The sequence below is a fragment of the Citrus sinensis genome, chromosome 3, assembly GCF_022201045.2.
Source record: "Citrus sinensis cultivar Valencia sweet orange chromosome 3, DVS_A1.0, whole genome shotgun sequence".
NCBI classification, from domain to species: domain Eukaryota; kingdom Viridiplantae; phylum Streptophyta; class Magnoliopsida; order Sapindales; family Rutaceae; genus Citrus; species Citrus sinensis.
The window spans coordinates 41746273-41767510 of NC_068558.1; the positions used below are offsets into that span (position 1 = coordinate 41746273).

Genomic DNA, 21238 nt, shown 5'->3' on the forward strand with positions numbered 1-21238 from the left:
TTCCAATTTCACATCTTTGATTGAAACTTTACTACAGCCATGGACAATAATATGGTAATAAATAATAAAATGATTGCTTGAAACAATTGGCAAACAAGAAAACAGGCCAAATTTTGCTTTAACACTTAACAAAAGCAATCTTCTCTTTTACCAATCATGAAAACAATTAAACAATTAATGAAAAATGAACTATCTCTTCCACTCACTCACATTCTTTCTCATGATAAAAAGCTCAATGCTTGTTTACCCACAATCCGTTGTAATTTTTACACCGAAGAAAATAACTTCAAAAAAGAAGAAGAGAAAATAGAAAGAACTTCTCTGGACAAAGGACAATGAGAAAGGAGCTGAACCTTATTAAGATAATAAATAGTGCAGACATGCACAGACAACGTGTATATAATTACATTGAAGTAGCTACGTGCCTTGAATTACAGCCCCATTGTATTGCTTCTGCCACTGCTCGTTTACGTTCCATTTGGCTTTTTTCTTCATCTTGGTAGTATCCATTTTGATCCATCATGTTCATGTTTTGATGATCACACGGTGGTGGTTTATGAGGAACAGGAGCGGTTGCAGTGTCTGCATCCGGATCACTTCCAAGGAAACTGAGAGCTGAAACGACGTCGCTCATCAATGGACGAACGGATGATTCTTCTTGGACGCACATGGCTGATACTGCCACTGCTTGATTCAATCCCCTCACTGGAAACTCTCCTTGCAGTAGTGGATCAGCAAGTTGTGGGTACCTATTTGGGTCCTTAAAGAAAGGTTGTGCCTGCAGGCGATAACAATTCGGAACTTCAGCAAATTACTGGAGGAACTAATAAAAGAAACTATAAAATAAATGGGTAATTGAGACATACCCACGTGACTAAATTTTGTTCATAGGTAGGTCTTGTGGTGCCAATGGCTCTTCTTCCCGTGATCAATTCCAACAAGACAACTCCAAAGGTGTAGACATCCGATTTTACTGTCAATTGACCGGTCCGTTGGTACTCCGGGGCACAATATCCGTAGGTGCCCATCACTCTTGAGGACACGTGTGTCTTGTCCCCAATTGGTCCGAGCTTCGCCAGCCCAAAATCGGAGAGCTTGGCGTTGAATTCACAGTCCAACAAGATGTTTGATGATTTCAAGTCGCGGTAGATGACTGGGGGATTGGCTTTATCATGCAGGTACTCTAGACCTTTTGCTGCTCCTAGTGCTATTTTCATTCTCGTGAACCAATCTATTGGCTTTTGTTCGGGGCCAATGTCTGAAAAATCACACGCATAATGCACCATCATAGAACAAAAGTACACTATCATTTTAATAGAAAGGGCAACTATTATTAATATCATTAATTAGGGCAAGCAATCGGGAGTAGTAGTCGCAGTACCAAGTAGATGATCTTCGAGGGATCGCAGGGGCATGTACTCGTAAACAAGGAGTCTTTGATCCCCATCAGCACAATAACCAATTAGATTAACTAGATTGTCATGGTGCAACAGACTTAACATCAACACCTCAACAAGAAATTCTTTGTTTCCTTGCAACCCATTCCTGTCAAGTTGCTTCACTGCCACAACCTGATGAATACAAGCAATAGTACCAACCAATGTGATATTTTTGCAAATTAAATCAGTAACTCGATCGATCACATGTGGGGGGGAGGAACAAATTAGTCATCTGTTACCTACCTGGGCAGTCTTTTCAAGTTTGCCTTTGTAAACTCTGCCAAATCCACCTTCACCAATTAGGCATTCTTGTCTAAAATTCTTGGTTGCAGTGGCTAGTTCTCGAAATGTGAAAGTTTGTGCAGCAATGTTATTGTTGCTGGCTGCTTCTTTATTATTATTATTATTATTAGCTTCCTTATGATCATCTGCAGGTGCCTGAACCGGTTTTGTTTTAAGATTCTCTGCACCAAAAATAATTAATCAAGCTTTTAGAATTAACTTCTTGTTATGATTACTATGATATCAAAATTAAGAAACCAAAAAGGGCAGATTGCAAAAATGAAAACATACGGTGTCTCGGCGCCGGTGAAGCAGGTTCTTTATTGGGAGGAGAGCCAGGGGACAGTTGCAGCTTCTTGCTGGTGTTTATTCTTCTGGAAGAGAAGCAAGAAAAGCAACTCATTTTGATTATTTATTATCAAATTTGAAGCCCCCAGCCTAAATCCCCCTGATTGAAGAATTGAAAGAAGAAGAAGAAGAAGAGAACATTTAGGTACAATGCAGTTTGGAAAATGACACCACCATAAAAAAATGTAAACAAAACACCAGAAAGGTTGGTTATAAAAGTGCTAACAGGAAAAACACAGATAGTAAAACGGCAAGGGAAAATTAACAATCAGAAGAATCAGGGGAAAAAGGGAAAGCAAAAAGGAAAGAAAGAAAGAAAGGAAACGGAAAAGGGTTTCTTGTTTTTCTTTTTGGTTAAGCCGTGGAAAATGGGGAAGAAAGAGAGTTTGGCGGGGAATTCTCTGGTTGGTTTTTGTGAGACAAAATTAGACAAAGGGTATTTATTGTATAAGCTAACTGCAATAATAACCCTCTGTTTGCGTCTAGAGAGAGAGAGAGAGAGAGAGAGAGAGAGAGAGGGAGCTGGACATGATTGCCATTGTTATGCATAATTAACTAACCAACGTTATTCGATATTCATTATTGTGATTATATTTTGAGATTTGGCCCCTTGCTTTTCATCATGCAGAGAAATGGTTGCCCACGAATGCAAATTAAAAGTTGTTGTTCGTATTGCATTCATTACCTGTTGTTCATTTGAAATAAATAAATAAATAGAAATTTGAAAATTCTTAGATGTAAACGATTACAGAAGAGAAGAACTAATCAGAAGTTAAGTACTCAAAAAATAATAAAAAGTTGAGTTGGAATATATTGCTTTTGTTAAGAGGGGAAATAAAGTTTGTTAAGATATGCGCGCACATCATGAAGATATGGAAGAAGAGCAAAGAAAATTCAAAACAGAGGCTGAAGAGCAACGATATTAGACTTAGAGGTTGCCATCTTGAATTCTCAATGATATATGCTTGAGAAAGAGATTGCGGTCGAAATTAGTTAGCTAGCAGCAGCTAGCAGATTTGATATATCTTCTAACAATTTATTGTTTATTGCATCCTGGAATTAACAGAATATTATCACGATGATAATGTCAAGCACCATGATGATGGCCTGAATGTCTAATCGAAACAAGAAAATGACATATAAAACTACTAGATAAAGAAGATATTTAAAAGAAATAACTTACAATATATATATATACATTCTGATATGCAACTTGCAAATCAGTCTTATTTTGAAATATAATGAGTAATTATCCAACCATCAAAACTTTTGTATAAATAAAGTTGCATGCTCTGATGTGATATATTATAATTAGTTGAATTAAAATATCATATACCTCACATGATTTATCTTATAATTTATATTTTTAATTCACCAATCATATCATGTCATATCTTTTTTTTTCCGAATATATTAAACCATAAGGTATCGAAAGATTATATTGGATCTCGACTAATTTAAATTTGAGTCGGGTATAACTACTATGACGGTAAAATTCTTCCAATAAATATTTAATACATCTGCATTTTTAAAATTTAAACTAAAAATTTTGATTAAATTAGAACAATCTCATATTAACTAATCTACGCGTTTATTGATGCATCATGTCATATCTATTTAAGCAAGTGTTTGCAACTCTAGAATTATAATTTTGTAATACATGACGGTGACGAGGGATCGAGTCAGGAATTTATTGCAAGTGGGGTTCAAGACATAAGCGTAACTGTGTAATTAATGTTTGAGTTTCACGAAGGGTTATTCTTGAAATTGTAAAAGTAGTAAGGGCATTCAAAATATTATAGGACTACGAGAGTTTTATTGATATAATACATCAAAATTTATAAAAAAAAAAATGACAAACACAACTCTAACGTTTAGATAAAAAAACAAAAATCCCCTAACATTTCGAAAAAAGATATTTACATCAATATTCACTAACGCAAACAATTACTTTTAACGGAAATAGTAATTTTAACATATAGTTACTATTATACCCTTCTAATACATAAAAAATTATTAATTGTCTAATTTATCCATATATTATTAATAAAATTATAAATATGCCCTCATTGCCCAATTCCTCTATTTAATCCATTATCAATTTTTATGCCTATTAGATATGTTATTTAATACAATAAAAATAAGATTTTTGTAATTATTATTGTAACCAGCATTTTTTTTATTTTGTTGATTATACAAGTTTAAATGATTGACATGTAGAGAGTTGTTATTCTTATAACATTAATAACTAATTTTATTTATTTTTATTTTTTAGTAATTGATTAAATTTATCTGGCTTGAAAAGAGAATTTGATAAAAATTTAAATAGAGGAATTGGGTAATGATGGTATATTTATAATTTTATTAACAATATATGGATAAATTGGACAATTAATAATTTTTTTTATGTGTTAGAAAGGTATAACGGTAATTATATATTAAAATTATTATTTCTGTTAAAAGTAACTGTTTCCATTAGTGAATGAGGGTATAAATATCTTTTTAAAAATATTAAAGGTGTTTTTATCTCTTTGTCTAAACGTTGGGGATGTGTTTGTCATTTTTTTTTTTTCGAAACCTGAGGTATTTGCCCCATCTTGCCACAGTAGTGTGGCTCACTCATGGTCACGGACCTCCACACACTAGTACTTTTTTATTCATCAAGATGATCATTTTCAGTGGCGAACCTAAAATTTTGAATTAGTAGGGTAAATTTCCAACAAACTCAAGATGAATAAAAAGGATAAAAAGAGAAGAAAAAATCTTGTTGCTCCATATTACACTAATTATGATTATTATTATTTTATTAAACCATCCTCAGCTTTGTGCAATATTAAGCAGTTCATGAAGACATCGAAGCCAGCTTTTTCTTGAGAATTTGGAGATTAATTAAAGCAACAGTGATAATTGTAGCTCAAGAAGCATCAACAGCAAGCTTCAGGCCAGCTTCGCAATGGCCAGGGATACTACAAATGAAATAGTTACGTCCCTTTGATAGTTTGATTTGATCTTTTCCGCTGGAGAAACTCTTCGAGGTTGGTGAAGCCCTGCAGCTCTGGTAGTTATTCCCATCAACAACTGCTACATTGTGAATCGATGCGTCATAGTTGAAAACTGCATGCAGAGAGTAATTAAATCACAATATTACTGTGAAGGAATAATGACCCAAAAAAAATAAAAAAAACTCTTGGTTTGTTTCTATGAACTATAATCAGTGGCGGATCTAGGAGTTTGGTTCAATGGACCAAGGGGGCATACTCAAAGAAATTACAAACATGATTGAGCAAAAGAAAAAGAACTTCAAATCAAAGGGGACAAGAACATAAAAATCTCATTAAAAAGGGCTAAAATTTTAATTAGTTTATATTATTTCTTTCATCAATGGTGTTGAAGTTATGAAATAATTAAACAATAACATTACGTATCAATGTCATACAACATAATGTCACCCATTAAATTATTGTTTAAAAAATAGTATAGTAACTAAAATAAATAGGAGGAAGATGATAATTTTTTTTTTAAAAATAAAGGTATAATGGGTGATGGGATGGTACTGAGTGTGTCGCCGGCCTTAAACTGTTTGCCATTGGCCCAACTTTGAATGTTGTAGGTCCAGCCTGAAGTGTCACCGACGGTGAAAGTACTGGTTGCCTCAGTACTATGAAACCGAAGAAAGAGCAAAACAATCAAGGTGGCTGCAACAGTTGTGGCTTGGCTTGCACTGCATCTTCCCTGGGCCTGGCGAGCCATTCGTATAGTGACGGTAGAAGAAACTCTTTAAGTTTATAAATGGGGTTCACAAAATGAAGAGCATAATCAGCTGCTTTTATACAGACTTTGTAACACACAGTAAGGTGCCGGTCCTTGCTAGAAACATTATGCCGGTTGGTGAGATGGGAATTAAAAACAAAAGAAAGGGTCATCCTGGGAATCTTTTACATTTAATTAGTGTGTAAAGTTGGTTTGTTGTTTGGTTCCTGCGAGTCTGTCGACTGTGAGTGACGCTGATGCGTCACCTACAATTTTCTTCATTCAGGATACGCCGTGGGCCTTGAAAGATTGCAGGTTGTTCACATGCATTATTGCAAAGGACAAGAACCTGCTGTTAATTTTGTTTTGATGGCTGAAGAAGAAATGTATATTTATGTTTGGTTTGGGGAGCTAGAGATTCTGACTAACTTCGATGACTCCTTCGTTTATGTTGTCTTTTACCTCCTTTTTCCAATCAATCAATACAGGCATAAGCGTCCCTCGGACACGGAATATTGAATCAATTCAATTGAGACCAAAACACATCAGGATTTCACACCTGCTAGCATTACTAGGTGTCAAAATAATTTAAAAATAAAATAAAATTGATACAACTGTAGATCACTAGAAAATCACAATATGTCACAGTCGTACACAAGAACGTCGCTTATGTGTTCAGTGATACATCGACTTCCATGTTGGAATCTGTTAAAATGATGTCTTTAGAGTTGTCAGCTTTCGGGTGATCCAGAGTATCAAACTGTATGCTCACGTGCAGAGGTTTCACAAAGATAACATCTCTCAAATCTTGGTTTGATTTCAACAAGAACCGAATGAATGAATCCCTTTGCATCGCTCCACTTCTGCCGAGTTTTAAAATATCAGATATCCTTGCTGCATATTTCTCCCGACCGTCGTCTTGTTGATCTGGATATCTCCTAAGTTTTAAGTACAGTGCGGCAGAAATAATGACCTGAGAAGTAGTCAAGAACAAAGAGATTAGTATCATTTAACATCATCCAGGCTGCACGAAAAATGTACTTAATTATTTATTTAGCCATACAAACAATAAACAAAGAATTTACTTTCCAAAAAGTAAATCGGTTCAGCATCTAACTTTAACTGTTGGCAAGCTTGCAGCAAAGCTGTCTGAAAATTTAAATCTACCACTCACTGATTTATCATTGTTTTTCAGTGGAATGATTGAAACAACCCAAGAAATGATCATGTTTGTTCCGAAATCTAAAAAGTATCATTTTTTCATTAGGTAAATGCAAATTATATCTGTAAAATTGCAAATAGATTTCCTTCTGTGTTCTGGTGAACTCTTCTTGACCATGAAATTCAGAAAAGAAAAAAAAAATATTACAAAGCAGACAGATAGGAAGGGAGAGAGGAGAGAGAAAGAAAGATGCAGCATACTTCACTAGTTCCCGGACTTGTATTGACAGCACAATCAATGTGAACTGTGTCGTCTTCAGACCTCAAATCTGAAGTTGTGGTTTCATCTTCAATATTTGATTCTGATTCAGGAGTTGAAAGGGCAAGGGTATCCAACTCATCATACCACTGCTGGGCTACACCAACCTGCACGCACCCATATACTGAATTGGTTAGCTACTAGAAGTACAGAACTAGCAGAACCAAGAATAATTATATCAAATAGATAGAAAGAAAGAAAGGAAAAAACAAAAGGAGGGAGGAAAAAAAGAAATGCAATGCAGGAACCTTCTCCAAGGATCCTGCTACGTCCTCTGCCCTCAGGACTACAGAAGCAGTTCCTCTGGCCTGGCGCCATATACAGCTTTCTTGTAATGATTCAACAAGCTCAGTGTCTGAGGGGATGTCTACATTGACTTTGATATCAATCCTACCTGTCACAACAAAATTAAGGATCATGATAGTTAATTAACAGCACCACAACTAAAAGATAAAATTGAAATGAGGTTAGGTGGCTTTTGTCTTTTGGGAAGGTTTTTGCTTCTATTTCAGATGTTGAGACTGTTTTAGCCTTCCAAGATAGAAACTTTCTGTTTGGAGATCCTCTCTTATTTGTAAATTCTGAAGCTGTGTCTGGGACTAGTGGACGTCTTGTTCACCTTTCGTAACTCTCTCTATATTCAATCTACTTGACTTTTTTTTTTCTTGAAAGAAACGAAAATATATAATTGAAATGGTAATGCTGACAAATAGGTAAGGCAACTTGTGAACGCAGATTAAATCAAATTGAAATTGTACTGGAATTAAGACATCGCTAAATTGTTTGAAAAAGTTGTTCTTTCTCATGCACGATGACATAAAAAACAGTAAAGATAAAATATAGACTTAATGTTAGCATTTAACTTTACATACAGAAAATATTTATGTACCTGGCAGCAAGCTCCACTGTTGAATATGATCAGTCCATGACCCCTGATGTCCACCAGCACTGTCAAACAGCCAGAAAATTAGCAAAATGAATATGAGCAAAAGGTCAATCATCACCGTCACATCAGGGAAAAATGAATAGTATTGGAATCACAAAGTTCGGAAAGATTTTGAATAAATCATCCAACAAGTGAAAGACTTAAGGAAGAAAAGAGCTCATCTGGCACACAGACTGAAATGCCGGTACACAATCAACATTTAAGAAATACTTACACAGCATAAACTCTCTCCAAAGGGAATGCGAACCAATAAGGTAATCCAAGGGTCGCAAAATTTGAAAACTGGAAGTTTGAACAGACTCCAGATTCTCTATTCAATCTCATAATTCTCTGTCCAACTTAAGAACACCTGAAGAAATGAGCAATAGGATACAAACCATGGAATAGATAAACATTTAACCCATAAAGTCAAATCTAATTTCGTACCTATGTCACACAAGAGTATGTGATTTTGAAAGGCTATTGAAGATGATATCAGACCAGCATAAGGAAGCTCCTTCAGTGAGCAGCTAGAATCAATTTGATGCAGCAACCAATCTTGTGGCATCTGTTTCAAGAGGAATACTTTCTCCATGACCAACACTCCACAGATCTCCAATACCTTAGAAAATCCTATTGGAGCATAGATGAAGTAATATTAGAATGAATAAATGGACATTTGACATAAAAGAAACCATTCAGAAAACCAATATTGACCTTTGACAGCTTCTTTTATTTCTCCTGAAGCCAAATCCATGATCCATAGAGTTTCAAAGCTGCACATAAAACCAAAATATTATACCATTCCTTAGATTAAGCACATGGAATCTAGGCAACAGCATTGTTTCTGCAAGTTAGTAGTTTGCTACATCTCAAACATTGTCCAAAACAATTGACTTTGACCAATATATGAGCAAATTGACAATCAAGATCACGAGCCAGCTTTGGATCTTGGACAATCCCAACTCAGCATTTTAAAATGAACAAACATCAGAAATGCACATCCCAATATGCTTTGGACATACAGTAATTACAGAGGAATTACTGATGTTTCAAACTGCTTTTATCTTGTATTTTAGTATTTTAGCGAGCTTTCAAAGATGTAATTAGGTTTGCCATTCCTTTAAAACAGTTGCGATGACTCATATGGTGTTGCTCTTATTGATCAAGAACTAACAAGGAATGGATCCTTTACCAGCGATTGATAATTAAAAGATTATCATCCTCAGACTTCATCAGATGCCAAGGAAACATCAGTGGTTGGGGATCAAACTCTTCGGACTTTGTATCATTGTCCCTTTCAAAACCCAGCTTCTTCATTATCCAGGCCCATAAACTATTATTTTTCTTACTAATGCCACTTGTCGGATAGACTGTCTCCAAAATCCGCCTTCCCATGTCAGCTCTCCTGATGGCATGATTCTTAGTAGATAAGCAGCAACAAAGGGTCAATACCAAGCGGAATAAAAGAAGAAGAAACGGAAAAATGAAAATGATATTATAAATGTAAATATATACGAAAAAATTTCAGGTAATTATATAAAGGGCAGGATCAACAGTCACACTTTTATACACAAATTCTCAGCCATCAGATCACAATAATTTTGAAGGCTAAGATTATTGCTGAGAAGGATTATTTTTGAGAAGATAAACAGCCAACTGATTATGGACCCTACAATTACTATTAATGCTCCTACTTTCTCTCCTTGTTCATCTCACCAATCTTTAAATTCAGTTTTGGTGAGTGGTTTTTTTTTATTGTTATTTTTTCTTTGCTTTGGAAAATCTGATAACATTATACCAGAAACTATAATTTTCCTCTTTTTGCAGCCAAAGGACGAGGACCTAATAAGAAGCAACAGATGCGGATGTGCTTTTTGTATATTAAAAAATAGAGGACAAATGTCAAAAATTTGCCCAAAAATAAAAACATGCGAACAAAATGAAGCAATGAATCAAAAAGCTAAAGCATGTATATATATATTCTCACAAAGAAGACATTTTGGAAAGGGGAAAGGGGGGACGGGAGGCTAAAACAATTATACATGTATAAAGAAATGGAGTGATTAAGAATTTATCAACTGTCTTGTCCTAAACCCATCTGTATTATAAATAAAATACTAAGAAAAGGAATAACTATAAGGACATTGACAGCATAATTAAAGAGAAAGAAGGAAGTGATATTATTTGAGACGACAGAAAAGTTAAATTCATTTAACAGCGAACTAAAGAAGAAAATATAAAAATAATTTTCAAATAAATACATCACATGTTACTCAACCAAATTCAAAATCACAAATCAAATATTTGAATGCATACCTCTGAATCTACAATGTACAAGCAATCATCATCCTTATGATAAAAGGAAGCTGCAGGACGCATCAACTTGGAAGATTCAAATTCACCATCCTCAAAACCTGGGCAAGAACCAATCTGAAATATAAAAGATATAAGTGGGATCTAAGCTTTATTTATTCTTTATTTCATCCACTGGAAGATTATGCCAGAAGACACTAAATAAAAAACAGTAATGATGGAAATGAGAAAGATGCGATAAAGGTTTCACATCACTGGACTCTAATCTCTATAATACTGAAGCTATAAACATAGCCCCAAAGGGTATATTAACAATCATAAATGCATTTGGCTTCCAATGTAATGTCATTAAAACATTGATTTGAGTCCTGCTCAGAACAAAAAATTAATAAAACATTCAGCCTTCTTTATGTGATTCTAGGTAAGACTAATCCTTTCAGGGGTAAAAACTAATGGTCATTACCTTTGCTCTGACTATTACACATAAAGTTGTTGCTATCTGACCTATCAATCAAACTATAAACTACACAGAGAAATTGGCCTGTGGATAATGTAGCAGGCTTAATCAAAGCTGTCACAGCAATATTTTCCACCCAAAATTAGAAGATAAAATTAACTGATCATGTACATTAACTAACTAAAATAAAACCACAGACAAAGCAGGCTTTAAAGATTTGAAGGTAGTGTTGCAACTTGACTAAAATTCATCTGGTAGCAGATGTACATACACAATCAAGAATTTTTCCATTGCCGTCAAAAACGATGATCCGATGATGATTACTGTCAGAAAGGAACAGGCGATTGCCACTTTCATCAGCAGAGATGCAGCCTGAAAATGGAACGGCAGACTATGAGAAAACTGTGCTATACCTTATCACACCACTTGAAGCTGGTAAAAATAAAAATATATGATCTCTTCCTGTGCATAATCATGTTTGTGACTACTGAAACCCATTTATCTTTAGATCAAAGATGTGGCACTAGTCTAAGTTTCTTTATTCAACATACAAATTGGACTACTCATATTGCCAGTAATAATTGATATTCAGCTTGGATTGAAAAGAAACCATTGCATGATATGTAACTGATTTCTATCAGGACTAGTGTTCCTTCTTCAAAGACGAACAACAGCCTTATGAGCCATTTGCGGGACTAAGCACAAAAAGAAAAAAAATAATAAATAAAGTATTGAAACCTCTTACTTATATGACAAATTAAAAAGAAAAGGCAGCTATGTGGCAAGTCAACAACAAACCATTTACAAGAAGCCTGTACCAGGGAAGTGAAGTAATAAGTTCCTCACTGATGAGCAGGCATGTGGTTCTTTAAGAACCTCAGCTTGTTTCGCCCAAGTGCATTTCAGGCCAGAGGGTGAACTAGAATTTTCTTGCTGTTGCATAATCAACTCCTCGACAGCTGCAAAAGGCAATCAAAATAAGAAATAGCGAAGATATAGCCAGAGATGTGCAAATCAATTTAATCAGAAGGCCAAAATTCATTGAAATGTACTCACATCAGGACAATAGTTATGCTTAAAATACTTAACCCAAAAACTAGGAAATATAATAGGGAAGATATATATGAAAGGAGGAAACATTTCAACAGCTGTTCCAATTCAAATGCAGAAAAGTAATAGTATAAAGGGAAAGCGATATATATGCAAGTCTGGAACAAGAAGAGGAAAAGAGCATGAGATAGAAAAAGAAGAAAAGAGAGAAGATCAGAAAGGGAAAAGAACTAAGAAAAAATTATTCTTGTGATATTGTTTAGAATTGATAAATCTAACTCCAAAAGACAGTGTACGTTCATAATCAGATAAAACAGAAGATGTTCGGAATGTCACCTCATATACATATGAAATAAGTTTCATAAATGAAGATTAGTACAAGTCACCAACTAAAGTAACATTTAGAATTAGCTTTGGGTACAAATATATATCACCAAGAACAACAGTTTATGCCTGACAAAAAGTGTTTACTTGTAAATAGGAAAAGAAGAAGAGGGAGCGGTTCCAATCTCAAATTTGAAAACTACACAAACCTTTATTAAGCGTGTCAATATCCAGACTGTTCTCATGGAAAACTCTAGCATTTCCAAAATCTTTAGATAAGAGGTAGCAAGCTCCATTTTCCATCTGGATACGACAACATGCTGTCATCTTAATAGCCTAATTAAAAAATTTTTTAATGATAAAAATCTTAACAGAAAAATATATTCATAATCATTATATATAATCCATCCAATGACGACAGAACTTTATGAAAACAACAGTAAACCCAGGTAAATATAATTTAAACCATCCCTGTTTCACTTCATAATAAAATACTGATAATAATTTTTTTTTTCCCAACCAAAAGAAAGTGTTTGCTGAATATTTTGTAAGATTCTACAACTTTAACAATTTTCATTAGACCTGCCATCACCCAAAACGACAGGACAAGAAAGGAAAATTAAATTCCCATATTGTCACATGACAAAAGGCTCCTTATAGTGGACACACCAATTTTCTAAGCATAAAATCTTATTACTCAAATTTCAAAAGTTAAACCAAGGACTAAGAACCTCACCTGAGGAAAGTTCTTGTTCGACAATAAAATAGGGAAAGTAATGTATTCCTTCATCAACATTTCAACCAGACGAGTTTGATCAACAGCAGAGATGGTCGAACAGCCATGCAGAAACCCTATAACTTGGAGCTGAGGAAAGCTACAACAGCGAAAAATAGACCTCCTCAGAATTCACAACTAGCTCCTACTTATCATCCTAATTCAGCAACCGTAACCATAAAAAATTAACTATTTGATTCCTCTCTACCTCTGCTGAATTGACTTTACTTTCTCAAACGTAACAACCGTGTCACATCCAGCTATCAGAGAATCACAATTATCCACAAACCGTCCAGCGAGAACTAACAAAGCTCCACCTCTCTTGAAAAAATGTATGTTATCCTCAACAATATTAAACCAAAGATGATGCGGGCCTGCACATTCATATTTCAAAAGTTTAGTGATGACAAGGACGGATCCATTTTCTTCCTTATACTCACTTTCATACCTCAAGTAATATCCCCAGAAGATTAAATATACCTTGAAACTCATTGAAAGTGGATTCAATGAAAGACAATGTATCTGATCGAGAAAGAGACTCAGCAGGTGATGCTTGTGCAATTGTTGAGAAACTAAAATTGACTGTCAATTTTCCAAGTTAATAAAATTGCCAAAAATAGAGAGATAAATAAATAAATAACAGTAATGTGATTGTTAAAAATTACCTCCATTTCTGCTAATTTGCTCACATTCAGGAGGGAATGGGATTAAAGAGGAAGCTAAACTGTTGATAATAGCACGTCTAGATTGTTGAAAATGAGATCCTATCAATATTAACAAACATCATTATAAAACCCTCAAAAATTAGAAATTTAAAAGCAGGGAAACAAAGTGAAATTAAAATGAGAATTTAGGTTGAAGCAAAACCTGAGTAAATGTGTGGCAAAAACCTAGAAATTCGTCTCAGGCATCCATTTCTGAGAGCCATTTTCATCTGAGAGTTTAGTTTGGGGTTTAGGGTTTAAGCTTCCCGTCTCAAAATAGAACACGATTGATTTCGACCCGGGTAATGCATATGGGTGTTATTTCGGATCGGGTCGGGTAAATTTGTTTGGGCTTAGTGAGCCGAAGCCATCTTGGGCCTAGCCATGTTTTAAAGCAAGAAATTTCATACGTTGAGAGTTATTTAATAAATGACGGGTGCACATTATATGGATTTATGCACACATACTAATCTATTTTAATCGTTTAAATTCTAACAATAAACGCGTAAGACTAGTATAAGAGTTAATTGTTGGTACAATTTATTGAAAATGTTGATATTTGTCTTTAATATATATTATTGCTGGACCATTACTTGTTAGTGTAGTTTAATCTTTTGAGTAGCAAATTCTCTAATATGGTATTACTTGCACCTAAAGTTTCATGTTCAATTCTATTTATGCACAAACTGCACTCTCAAATATTTTAATTTTTGATTCGCTTGTAAGTTTATTATGTCTCGACTGCTAATGTGATCTTATCTCAATCAATATTTCACGTAAGAAATATTGAGAGTTGTCTTTAATTATGTTGTTGGGTCTTTATTTTTTACTTTGAATTTTTACTTGTTAATGGATTTTCTAAAGAACAATTGACTTATTTTTAAACTAATCATATAATATGTAAGATACATTTACATTGTAATTTATTTTTTTCTTCCCTAAGTACTGACATTGACACGTAGTCAAGGATCTATCGTTACATTTTGTGAAAACTTCTTTCCATCTCAAGTAGCCAATAACATATCACCTTTACAGCTGGGGATTGGACAACCCAACAAAAGAGATCCTGTAAACATGTTTCCAGCAATTAGCTTATAGAGCTAGCTCGCTACTTATGTATAATTGCATTCAGAACTTGCCTTCTAATATTTGATAGAGATCGAGGTTGGAACTGGATGCCATATGAATAGCAAGCAAAGCATGAACCATATATATATAATTATTAGATTTTCTGTGTATATAACTTTAAGTCAACATCGATCAATTTTCTTTGAGGCAATATCCCAAAGGAAGTTGGCTTCTATCGATCGGACTCCGTTGATGGGACAGCCATAAAAAAAAAGGGAGAAAGAAAACAGGCAATTAATTTGACGGCACTTGCAAGAAAATCAGAAGGGTTGTGCTGATCCAGCAAAAAATGCACTGACATGACTAGCTTAATCTTCCCTCTTCATCTATTGCTCTAGCTAACTATTTGCAAGTAACTCTTTCCATTTAACCTAAGATTTATAGGCTCTCGGGATCCAATTTAACTTACTTATTTGTATCACTGTTGTGTTTAATTAGTGTCTATATATATAATACATATATGCATTTATATAGGGAGAGAATTATTTCCACCGGCCTATATATATATATGCACATGCGATCGACTGTTCATAGGTCAAGATAAATAGTGTTACTGATAATTAGATTCTTTCATATATAATTACATGGTCGATTTCTTGATTGTATAAAAGAAGTTTCACCTAGATCAGATTAGCCGTTCCCCTTTAGGGTAATTGTAAACAATTTACTGCCTGTTTATTATACTTTTCATTTGTGTAAGAATTATATGATTGATATATTCATCACAAATTTCTTGAGACGCACTTTGCATAAAGTTAGCACACGAGTAATTTCTAACTATATGCCTCTTAAATCTTAATTTCCTTTTGCCAATAGCTTTTTAATTTTTTTGTGATAAACCTTAGATGAAATCTAAAAATGAGTACCTGCACAGATGCACTACAACAAAAAGGATATATAATAGCATCCAAAAAATGCTACCAAAGGTGATTGGTAGCATTTTAGGCAACGCTAAGTTTGCCCATGTAACTAAAAGTTTTACTATTTAATAGCATCTATTGAATGCTAACAATTCATATATATAGCATTTTAAAATGGTTAGCAAATCTTATTTTACAGCTTCGTGCAAATGTTATCATTGTGCAGTGTGTAGCATTTATGCAATGCTACTAAATTCCATATATAACATTAAAAAAATGCTACTGAACCTTTACTAATGCTACCGCTTGTCTTTTATAGCACTTTGATAATGCAATTTTACTAACAATTATAACGTTTTGGTAATGTTACAACTAGTACAAAATTAATATATATAGATAATGTAGCTGTTAGTAAATGCTATGGAAGATGTTAAATCTTTATATAGTAGCATTTGTAAAAAGTTATGAATGTTGGTAAATAAAAAAGTATTTTTTTAATGGTTGTTCAATATCATCAATTTAGTTGATAAATTCGTATCAAAATATTTATTCACCAAATATAATTTTAAGTCTCCAATGCCAAACCATTTGATGTGTAATCTATTATTCCTTTCATGAAAAAAAATTAGATACCATATATTTCATCACTGTAACTATATATAAGCATCCAAAATCACATGATCATGTACATCAAAGTATACAAAGAGACTTATACAAAAAATTAAGTATGTTCATGTCATACTTGCAATTTTTTACCAGTTATGTTACCGATAACATCCACACCTTGCCTTCTACTCTTTACAAAATATACTTAAATCTTTACAACCTGCATCATGAATTTAAAACAAAAACATAGTTACATTATGATAATGAAAAGAATTAATAATGATGCTTTAAGAATGACAAATAAAATAATGACTCATTAATAAATACAAATAAAAATAATAATATTGAAAATTCAAAGTAACGAATCTGAATATTTGTATCACAAGAGGAAAATATTTTATTTTTCATTTATCAAGAAAAAATGAAATAACATAAAGATAAGCAATAAGCCAAATCACAACCCACCAAGAGCAATAAGCCAAATCACAACCCACCAAGATTAGCATTTCAAACACATATGGCCTTGGCGTATGGCTCCTAGTAAAAATGAACAAAACAACTACTTTTCATAATAACCACTCTAGGAAAAATTGAACCAAGAAGATAACATAAAGAGGACAATTTTGCATACAAAAAAATATAAAATCAGAACCTTCTCAAAGTAAAAAAATGCAAAATTACTTTCTCATAATGGTAAACTAGATCATATTTGCAAGCGAACTTAAAAATATGAGGTCATTGGAAAAAAGAAAATGATGTAAAAGAATACCTAAATAGATGGACTAGAAAAGTTAGTTGGGAGCAAACATGATAACTCTATCAGCTAGCCATGCAATTGTACTCCCAACAGATTCTTCAATTGTAGTCATATAATGTGTTACTTTCCACAAAAACTTTAGCGGCTGCCTAGCTATATCCACCCAAACTCTTACAACATTAGAACCAAGAGGAATGTGATGAACAAGTGCATTTGGATCACTTGATGACCAACACTCTTCAGCCACAACTGTATCAGACCCCTCCAATTTTACACTTAGTAATGTTCGGGATTGCCTTCACACTCTTTAACAGCAACACAAAGACAATTTAATTAAGAAAAACAATATTAGTAATAAGCCTTCAGCATTTTATTTTTCATACTTTCACTAAACTTAAAAGTGTAAATAATGTTCTTACCATTGGAGAAGTCAAAGGTGTTTTCGGAGGATTCCCACTTGCTTTGGTTTCATGAAAATGACTCTAAAATGAAAAATAAAAAGTCAGTAACTAAATATTATAACAAATACATAAAAGTGAGTAAAACATAGTACATGCCTGCCTTTTTTGTAACTCTTCAACTAAACTTCGCATATCGGACAATGCTTTCTTCATTTCATCTTGTTCTTGTTTCATTTTAGCATTTTCTTTTTTAATTTCATCATGTTCTTATGTCAACTTAGCTATAATGTTGTCCTTTTGTGATAGTATGGCCAACTTTGAAATGGTGACTCCTTTGCCGATAGCTCTTAAATGAGAATTGTCAGGCCCAAGTACTTGTGAGAGAGCATCATCTCTTAGATTATTTGAAGAATGTTGTGATGGATCTTGCAAAGTTTCTTTTAATTTATCCTGAAAATTTATTTAAAAGTAATATTCATCATGAAAAGATGATAAAAACAAGCATATCAATTAAATAAATGGATATTCTTACAATAGTCTCTCCAGCTGGAATATTCACGGGTTGACCGTCCTTTCTTGTATGTGCTCATATCCATACATCAACTCTAGGCACTTCAGTTTTTCCACTACTTTTTTTCTGTAACAAAAAATAGTTTAGAAATGATTGCTCAGCTAAAATCCTATTATAAAAGAAATATTTTTTTACCATATCTTCTGTCATTCTAGCAAGTCCTCTACGACCTGTTGTTTGTGGGATTTGTTTCTTCCTAATCTTTTTAAATCCTTCACTTCTTTCTTGCACAATTAATATAAACTTTGTTTAGTAACATAGTTACAGCCATAATTACATAATTTAATATAGTAATACACTTACTTTAAAATTTTCACTTGTTTTTTCTTTCACAAAACTTTTCCACTCGCTTATTGATGAGATGTTATCAGGTCTTAACTTCATTCTTTCTTGTTCATTTTTGCTTGCAATATCTTCTAAACTAACCTTGATTTTGAAGCCCTCCAAAGCCCAGCCATCTCTTGGAACACATAAGTTCTTTGCCATTGTCCATCCAATTTGTATCTCTTCTGCAATGTATATTTAATTGAAAATACAAAATAATTTTAATTTCCATTCAATTATGTATTTTCATCCAAATGATATATACTTAAATTACAATAGAGCTACATATCTTAATACATTCCCATAACACTTCTTTCAAATTCAAAGGAAGTTTCCTCCAATCTGAAATTGTATACGGTACATGCTCTCGTACAAGAGGTCCTAAAAAAGATGATAATGAGGTAGATCCCTCACCAATAGATCCATCTTGCAAGCCCACATGTTGGGCAACTATCCATATTCTCTTTTTCTTTTCTAAACAAGCAACAATCATTTACACATGCATGTATCTTCTCATACCCTAAATCAAATGTCTTCAACAATTTTCTCACTGAGTAAACTGATCTAAGAAGCACATTATCCACAGGTAGCATATCATGCAGCAGTTCTAACAATCCATCAAAACTCTTGTCAGACCATTTGTTTACAGCTTTATGTTTGTACAAAGTCACAATACAAAACGATTAATAATTATTAAAAGATGTTGCTGCAAACAAATTTTAAAACATATTAAAATAAAATAAATAGTACCAGAAAATTGTATTGGCTGCACCTTTGTTCTTTGACTTTAAATTTCTTCACCAAACCTGCCTCAGAATTGATATGCACGTTGCTGCAAGTCTATTGAGTATGAAGTTGATAATTCCTCAATCAAAGGCTAACACTACACATACCAAACAAGAATTTTGAGATTCTACAATTAAAATCATGTTAATACTGACAATCATAAATCAAAACCCAAGACCAATTTGATCAAAAGAGAAAGAAATCATAACCAGCCAATCTATAATAACGGCATATAAGTTAAAAAATTATATTGATGCAGCTAATTGTAGATATTGCTAGAATGCTAGGGATTGAGAGAAAAAAATAATAATAATAAAGTATAAAACTATCAATAATCCAAAATCAATTAACAAGATAACACGACTTTTCCATTTAAATGTTCAACCATCAGACCCATATATAATAGTAAATAATTTAATCATTAATTGCTCAAGTTGATGGAAGAAAAAACACCCAGATTGGGGATGTGCATTTGCTTTGACCTTGGGTATAATGAAATTGAAGTTGCACGAGTAACGGAGCAATAATCCTTACCAAATCAATGATACCACTTCTAAATCATCCAAAAAGCCAAGTAATCTTTCTCAAATCAACAAACATACGTGAAGTGCCCATGGAATCGTTGTTCGTCTTTCTCTATTTTTATCTTTTTTTTTTCAGATTTAGTTGGAATTAGAGTTGGAGAGAACAATGGGCATGGAGAAGAGATAGCAGAGGAGAATTGTCTAGAAAGGGATCGCGGGAAGTGAAATAAAATAATGGGCATTTTTAATTTTTTTTATAAAGTACCCGCCTTTTACTAAAACTACCCATTTTATATATTTTCAGCCCATTTTTTATTTTTATAATTTTACTATTTTATAAAATTTTTAAAATGCTTTTATATTTACTCACAAAAAATAATGTTATTATATTTGACAATAATATTAGGGATCCTAGTATTTAAGTTTCAACTTGAGACCCAATACTATTTATCACACGTTTATTCGATGATGAATTTCATAACTTATAAAATTAGTTATTCGCCATTAAATAGATGAGTGCCACATCTGTTGAGACTTAAATGCTGGGATACCTAACATAATATTATATTTAATACTATCTTGTAGAATTTTTAGAATGTTAAATTATTAATTGGTATTCTATTTACCTTATTTTCATATCACCAATAGGCATTGACGGTCTAATGCTTCAATCCTTTTGTCTTGTAGCAATTTTCAAATGCTATTGTATTTTATCAATCAGAATGCTACCAATGCTATTTTAAAATATTATTACATTTATTACTATTCCTTAACATTTTTCAAATGCTATTTTATTTAATCTTATCTTGTAGCATTTCCTAGATGCTATATAATTCAATATTATATGTAGCATATACAAAAATGCCACTAGTAATTATCAAGTGTCATTAAAACCAAAATGTAATGGCTTTCATACTACAAAGGTAGCGTTACTTTAGAAAATATTACAATAAATTAATATTTGGTAACATTCTTTAAAAAAATGCTACAATATAATGTTACCAAAGACCATATTTGTTGTAGTGATGGTAAAGTTTTGTGACTCTTTAAGAATAGTGGTGAAAAATATAATTATTTTCCGTGAAAAAAATGTGACAACAAATAATTTTTTTTTTGTTTTGGGGGGAGGGGGGGGGGGGTAATGATCCCCTACAAGCCACAATGACATTAAATATTTTCTAAAATTAAATTGAAAGTGCCAATGCCATTGACGTCGTCTCTCAATATCTTGTTGTTCCTCTTTTTCCGAACTGTTTCAATAAATTAAGTTATTGCGTTGTGGTGAGTATGAGATCATACAATTTGCAACTTGTACACACAGCTGGCTCTCTTAATTGTAAATTAATGTTTTCAAAATGAAACTCAGAGTTTCTCCCTGCAAATTTTGGTCGGAGAACCAAATGTATATATATAAACACACACATAGTTCAG

At 33.2% G+C, this 21238-nt stretch overlaps 3 protein-coding genes and 1 long non-coding RNA gene across 12 annotated transcripts; all 4 read right to left on the minus strand.

Annotated features, from left to right (window-relative positions):
• Positions 1-125: 125 nt before the first annotated feature.
• LOC102610287 (probable serine/threonine-protein kinase PBL25) lies at positions 126-2491 on the minus strand. The gene is made up of 5 exons (XM_006479275.3): positions 2013-2491; positions 1683-1903; positions 1382-1571; positions 867-1258; positions 126-778 (listed from the first exon to the last, which is right to left on the minus strand). The coding sequence occupies exons 1-5, from the start codon at positions 2122-2124 to the stop codon at positions 404-406; spliced, it is 1290 nt and encodes a 429-aa protein (XP_006479338.2). The 5' UTR covers positions 2125-2491; the 3' UTR covers positions 126-403.
• Positions 2492-4846: 2355 nt separating this feature from the next.
• Positions 4847-5883, minus strand: LOC102622067 (basic blue protein-like). The gene is made up of 2 exons (XM_006479242.4): positions 5624-5883; positions 4847-5183 (listed from the first exon to the last, which is right to left on the minus strand). Exons 1-2 carry the CDS (start codon positions 5817-5819, stop codon positions 4984-4986), a joined length of 396 nt encoding a protein of 131 aa, XP_006479305.2. The 5' UTR covers positions 5820-5883; the 3' UTR covers positions 4847-4983.
• A 449-nt stretch (positions 5884-6332) lies between these two features.
• On the minus strand, positions 6333-14157 carry LOC102622369 (uncharacterized). The gene is made up of 17 exons (XM_006479243.4): positions 14014-14157; positions 13812-13910; positions 13627-13728; positions 13355-13520; positions 13108-13246; positions 12581-12674; positions 11816-11956; positions 11269-11369; positions 10544-10657; positions 9420-9646; positions 8942-9000; positions 8672-8857; positions 8460-8583; positions 8189-8247; positions 7548-7693; positions 7242-7406; positions 6333-6792 (listed from the first exon to the last, which is right to left on the minus strand). The coding sequence occupies exons 1-17, from the start codon at positions 14078-14080 to the stop codon at positions 6487-6489; spliced, it is 2295 nt and encodes a 764-aa protein (XP_006479306.2). The 5' UTR covers positions 14081-14157; the 3' UTR covers positions 6333-6486.
• A 2291-nt stretch (positions 14158-16448) lies between these two features.
• LOC102624697 (uncharacterized) lies at positions 16449-20042 on the minus strand. Of its 9 annotated transcripts, none has more exons than XR_008053637.1 (8): positions 19818-20042; positions 19270-19380; positions 18600-18682; positions 18309-18393; positions 18135-18239; positions 17621-18052; positions 17214-17506; positions 16449-16664 (listed from the first exon to the last, which is right to left on the minus strand). It is a non-coding gene; the product is annotated as an uncharacterized LOC102624697 (long non-coding RNA). The 9 variants fall into 9 exon arrangements; XR_008053635.1 differs by having other exon boundaries at positions 18309-18397; XR_008053634.1 differs by having other exon boundaries at positions 18309-18397; positions 18477-18682.
• Between the last annotated feature and the right edge of the window lie 1196 nt (positions 20043-21238).

Excerpts from the sequence above, each read along its gene's own strand:
- LOC102622369 (XM_006479243.4), bottom strand. The coding sequence starts at position 14,080 with ATGAAAATGGCTCTCAGAAATGGATGCCTGAGACGAATTTCTAGGTTT. Across the intron at positions 12,675-13,107 it reads CGAACAAGAACTTTCCTCAG|ATGGAAAATGGAGCTTGCTA; the intron begins GTGAGGTTCTTA and ends TGTCGTATCCAG. Across the intron at positions 6,793-7,241 it reads CAAGTCCGGGAACTAGTGAA|GTCATTATTTCTGCCGCACT; the intron begins GTATGCTGCATC and ends ACTACTTCTCAG.
- LOC102610287 (XM_006479275.3), bottom strand. The coding sequence starts at position 2,124 with ATGAGTTGCTTTTCTTGCTTCTCTTCCAGAAGAATAAACACCAGCAAG. Across the intron at positions 1,572-1,682 it reads AACTTGAAAAGACTGCCCAG|GTTGTGGCAGTGAAGCAACT; the intron begins GTAGGTAACAGA and ends TGTATTCATCAG. Across the intron at positions 779-866 it reads AACAAAATTTAGTCACGTGG|GCACAACCTTTCTTTAAGGA; the intron begins GTATGTCTCAAT and ends TATCGCCTGCAG.
- LOC102622067 (XM_006479242.4), bottom strand. The coding sequence starts at position 5,819 with ATGGCTCGCCAGGCCCAGGGAAGATGCAGTGCAAGCCAAGCCACAACT. Across the intron at positions 5,184-5,623 it reads TAAGGCCGGCGACACACTCA|TTTTCAACTATGACGCATCG; the intron begins GTACCATCCCAT and ends CTCTGCATGCAG.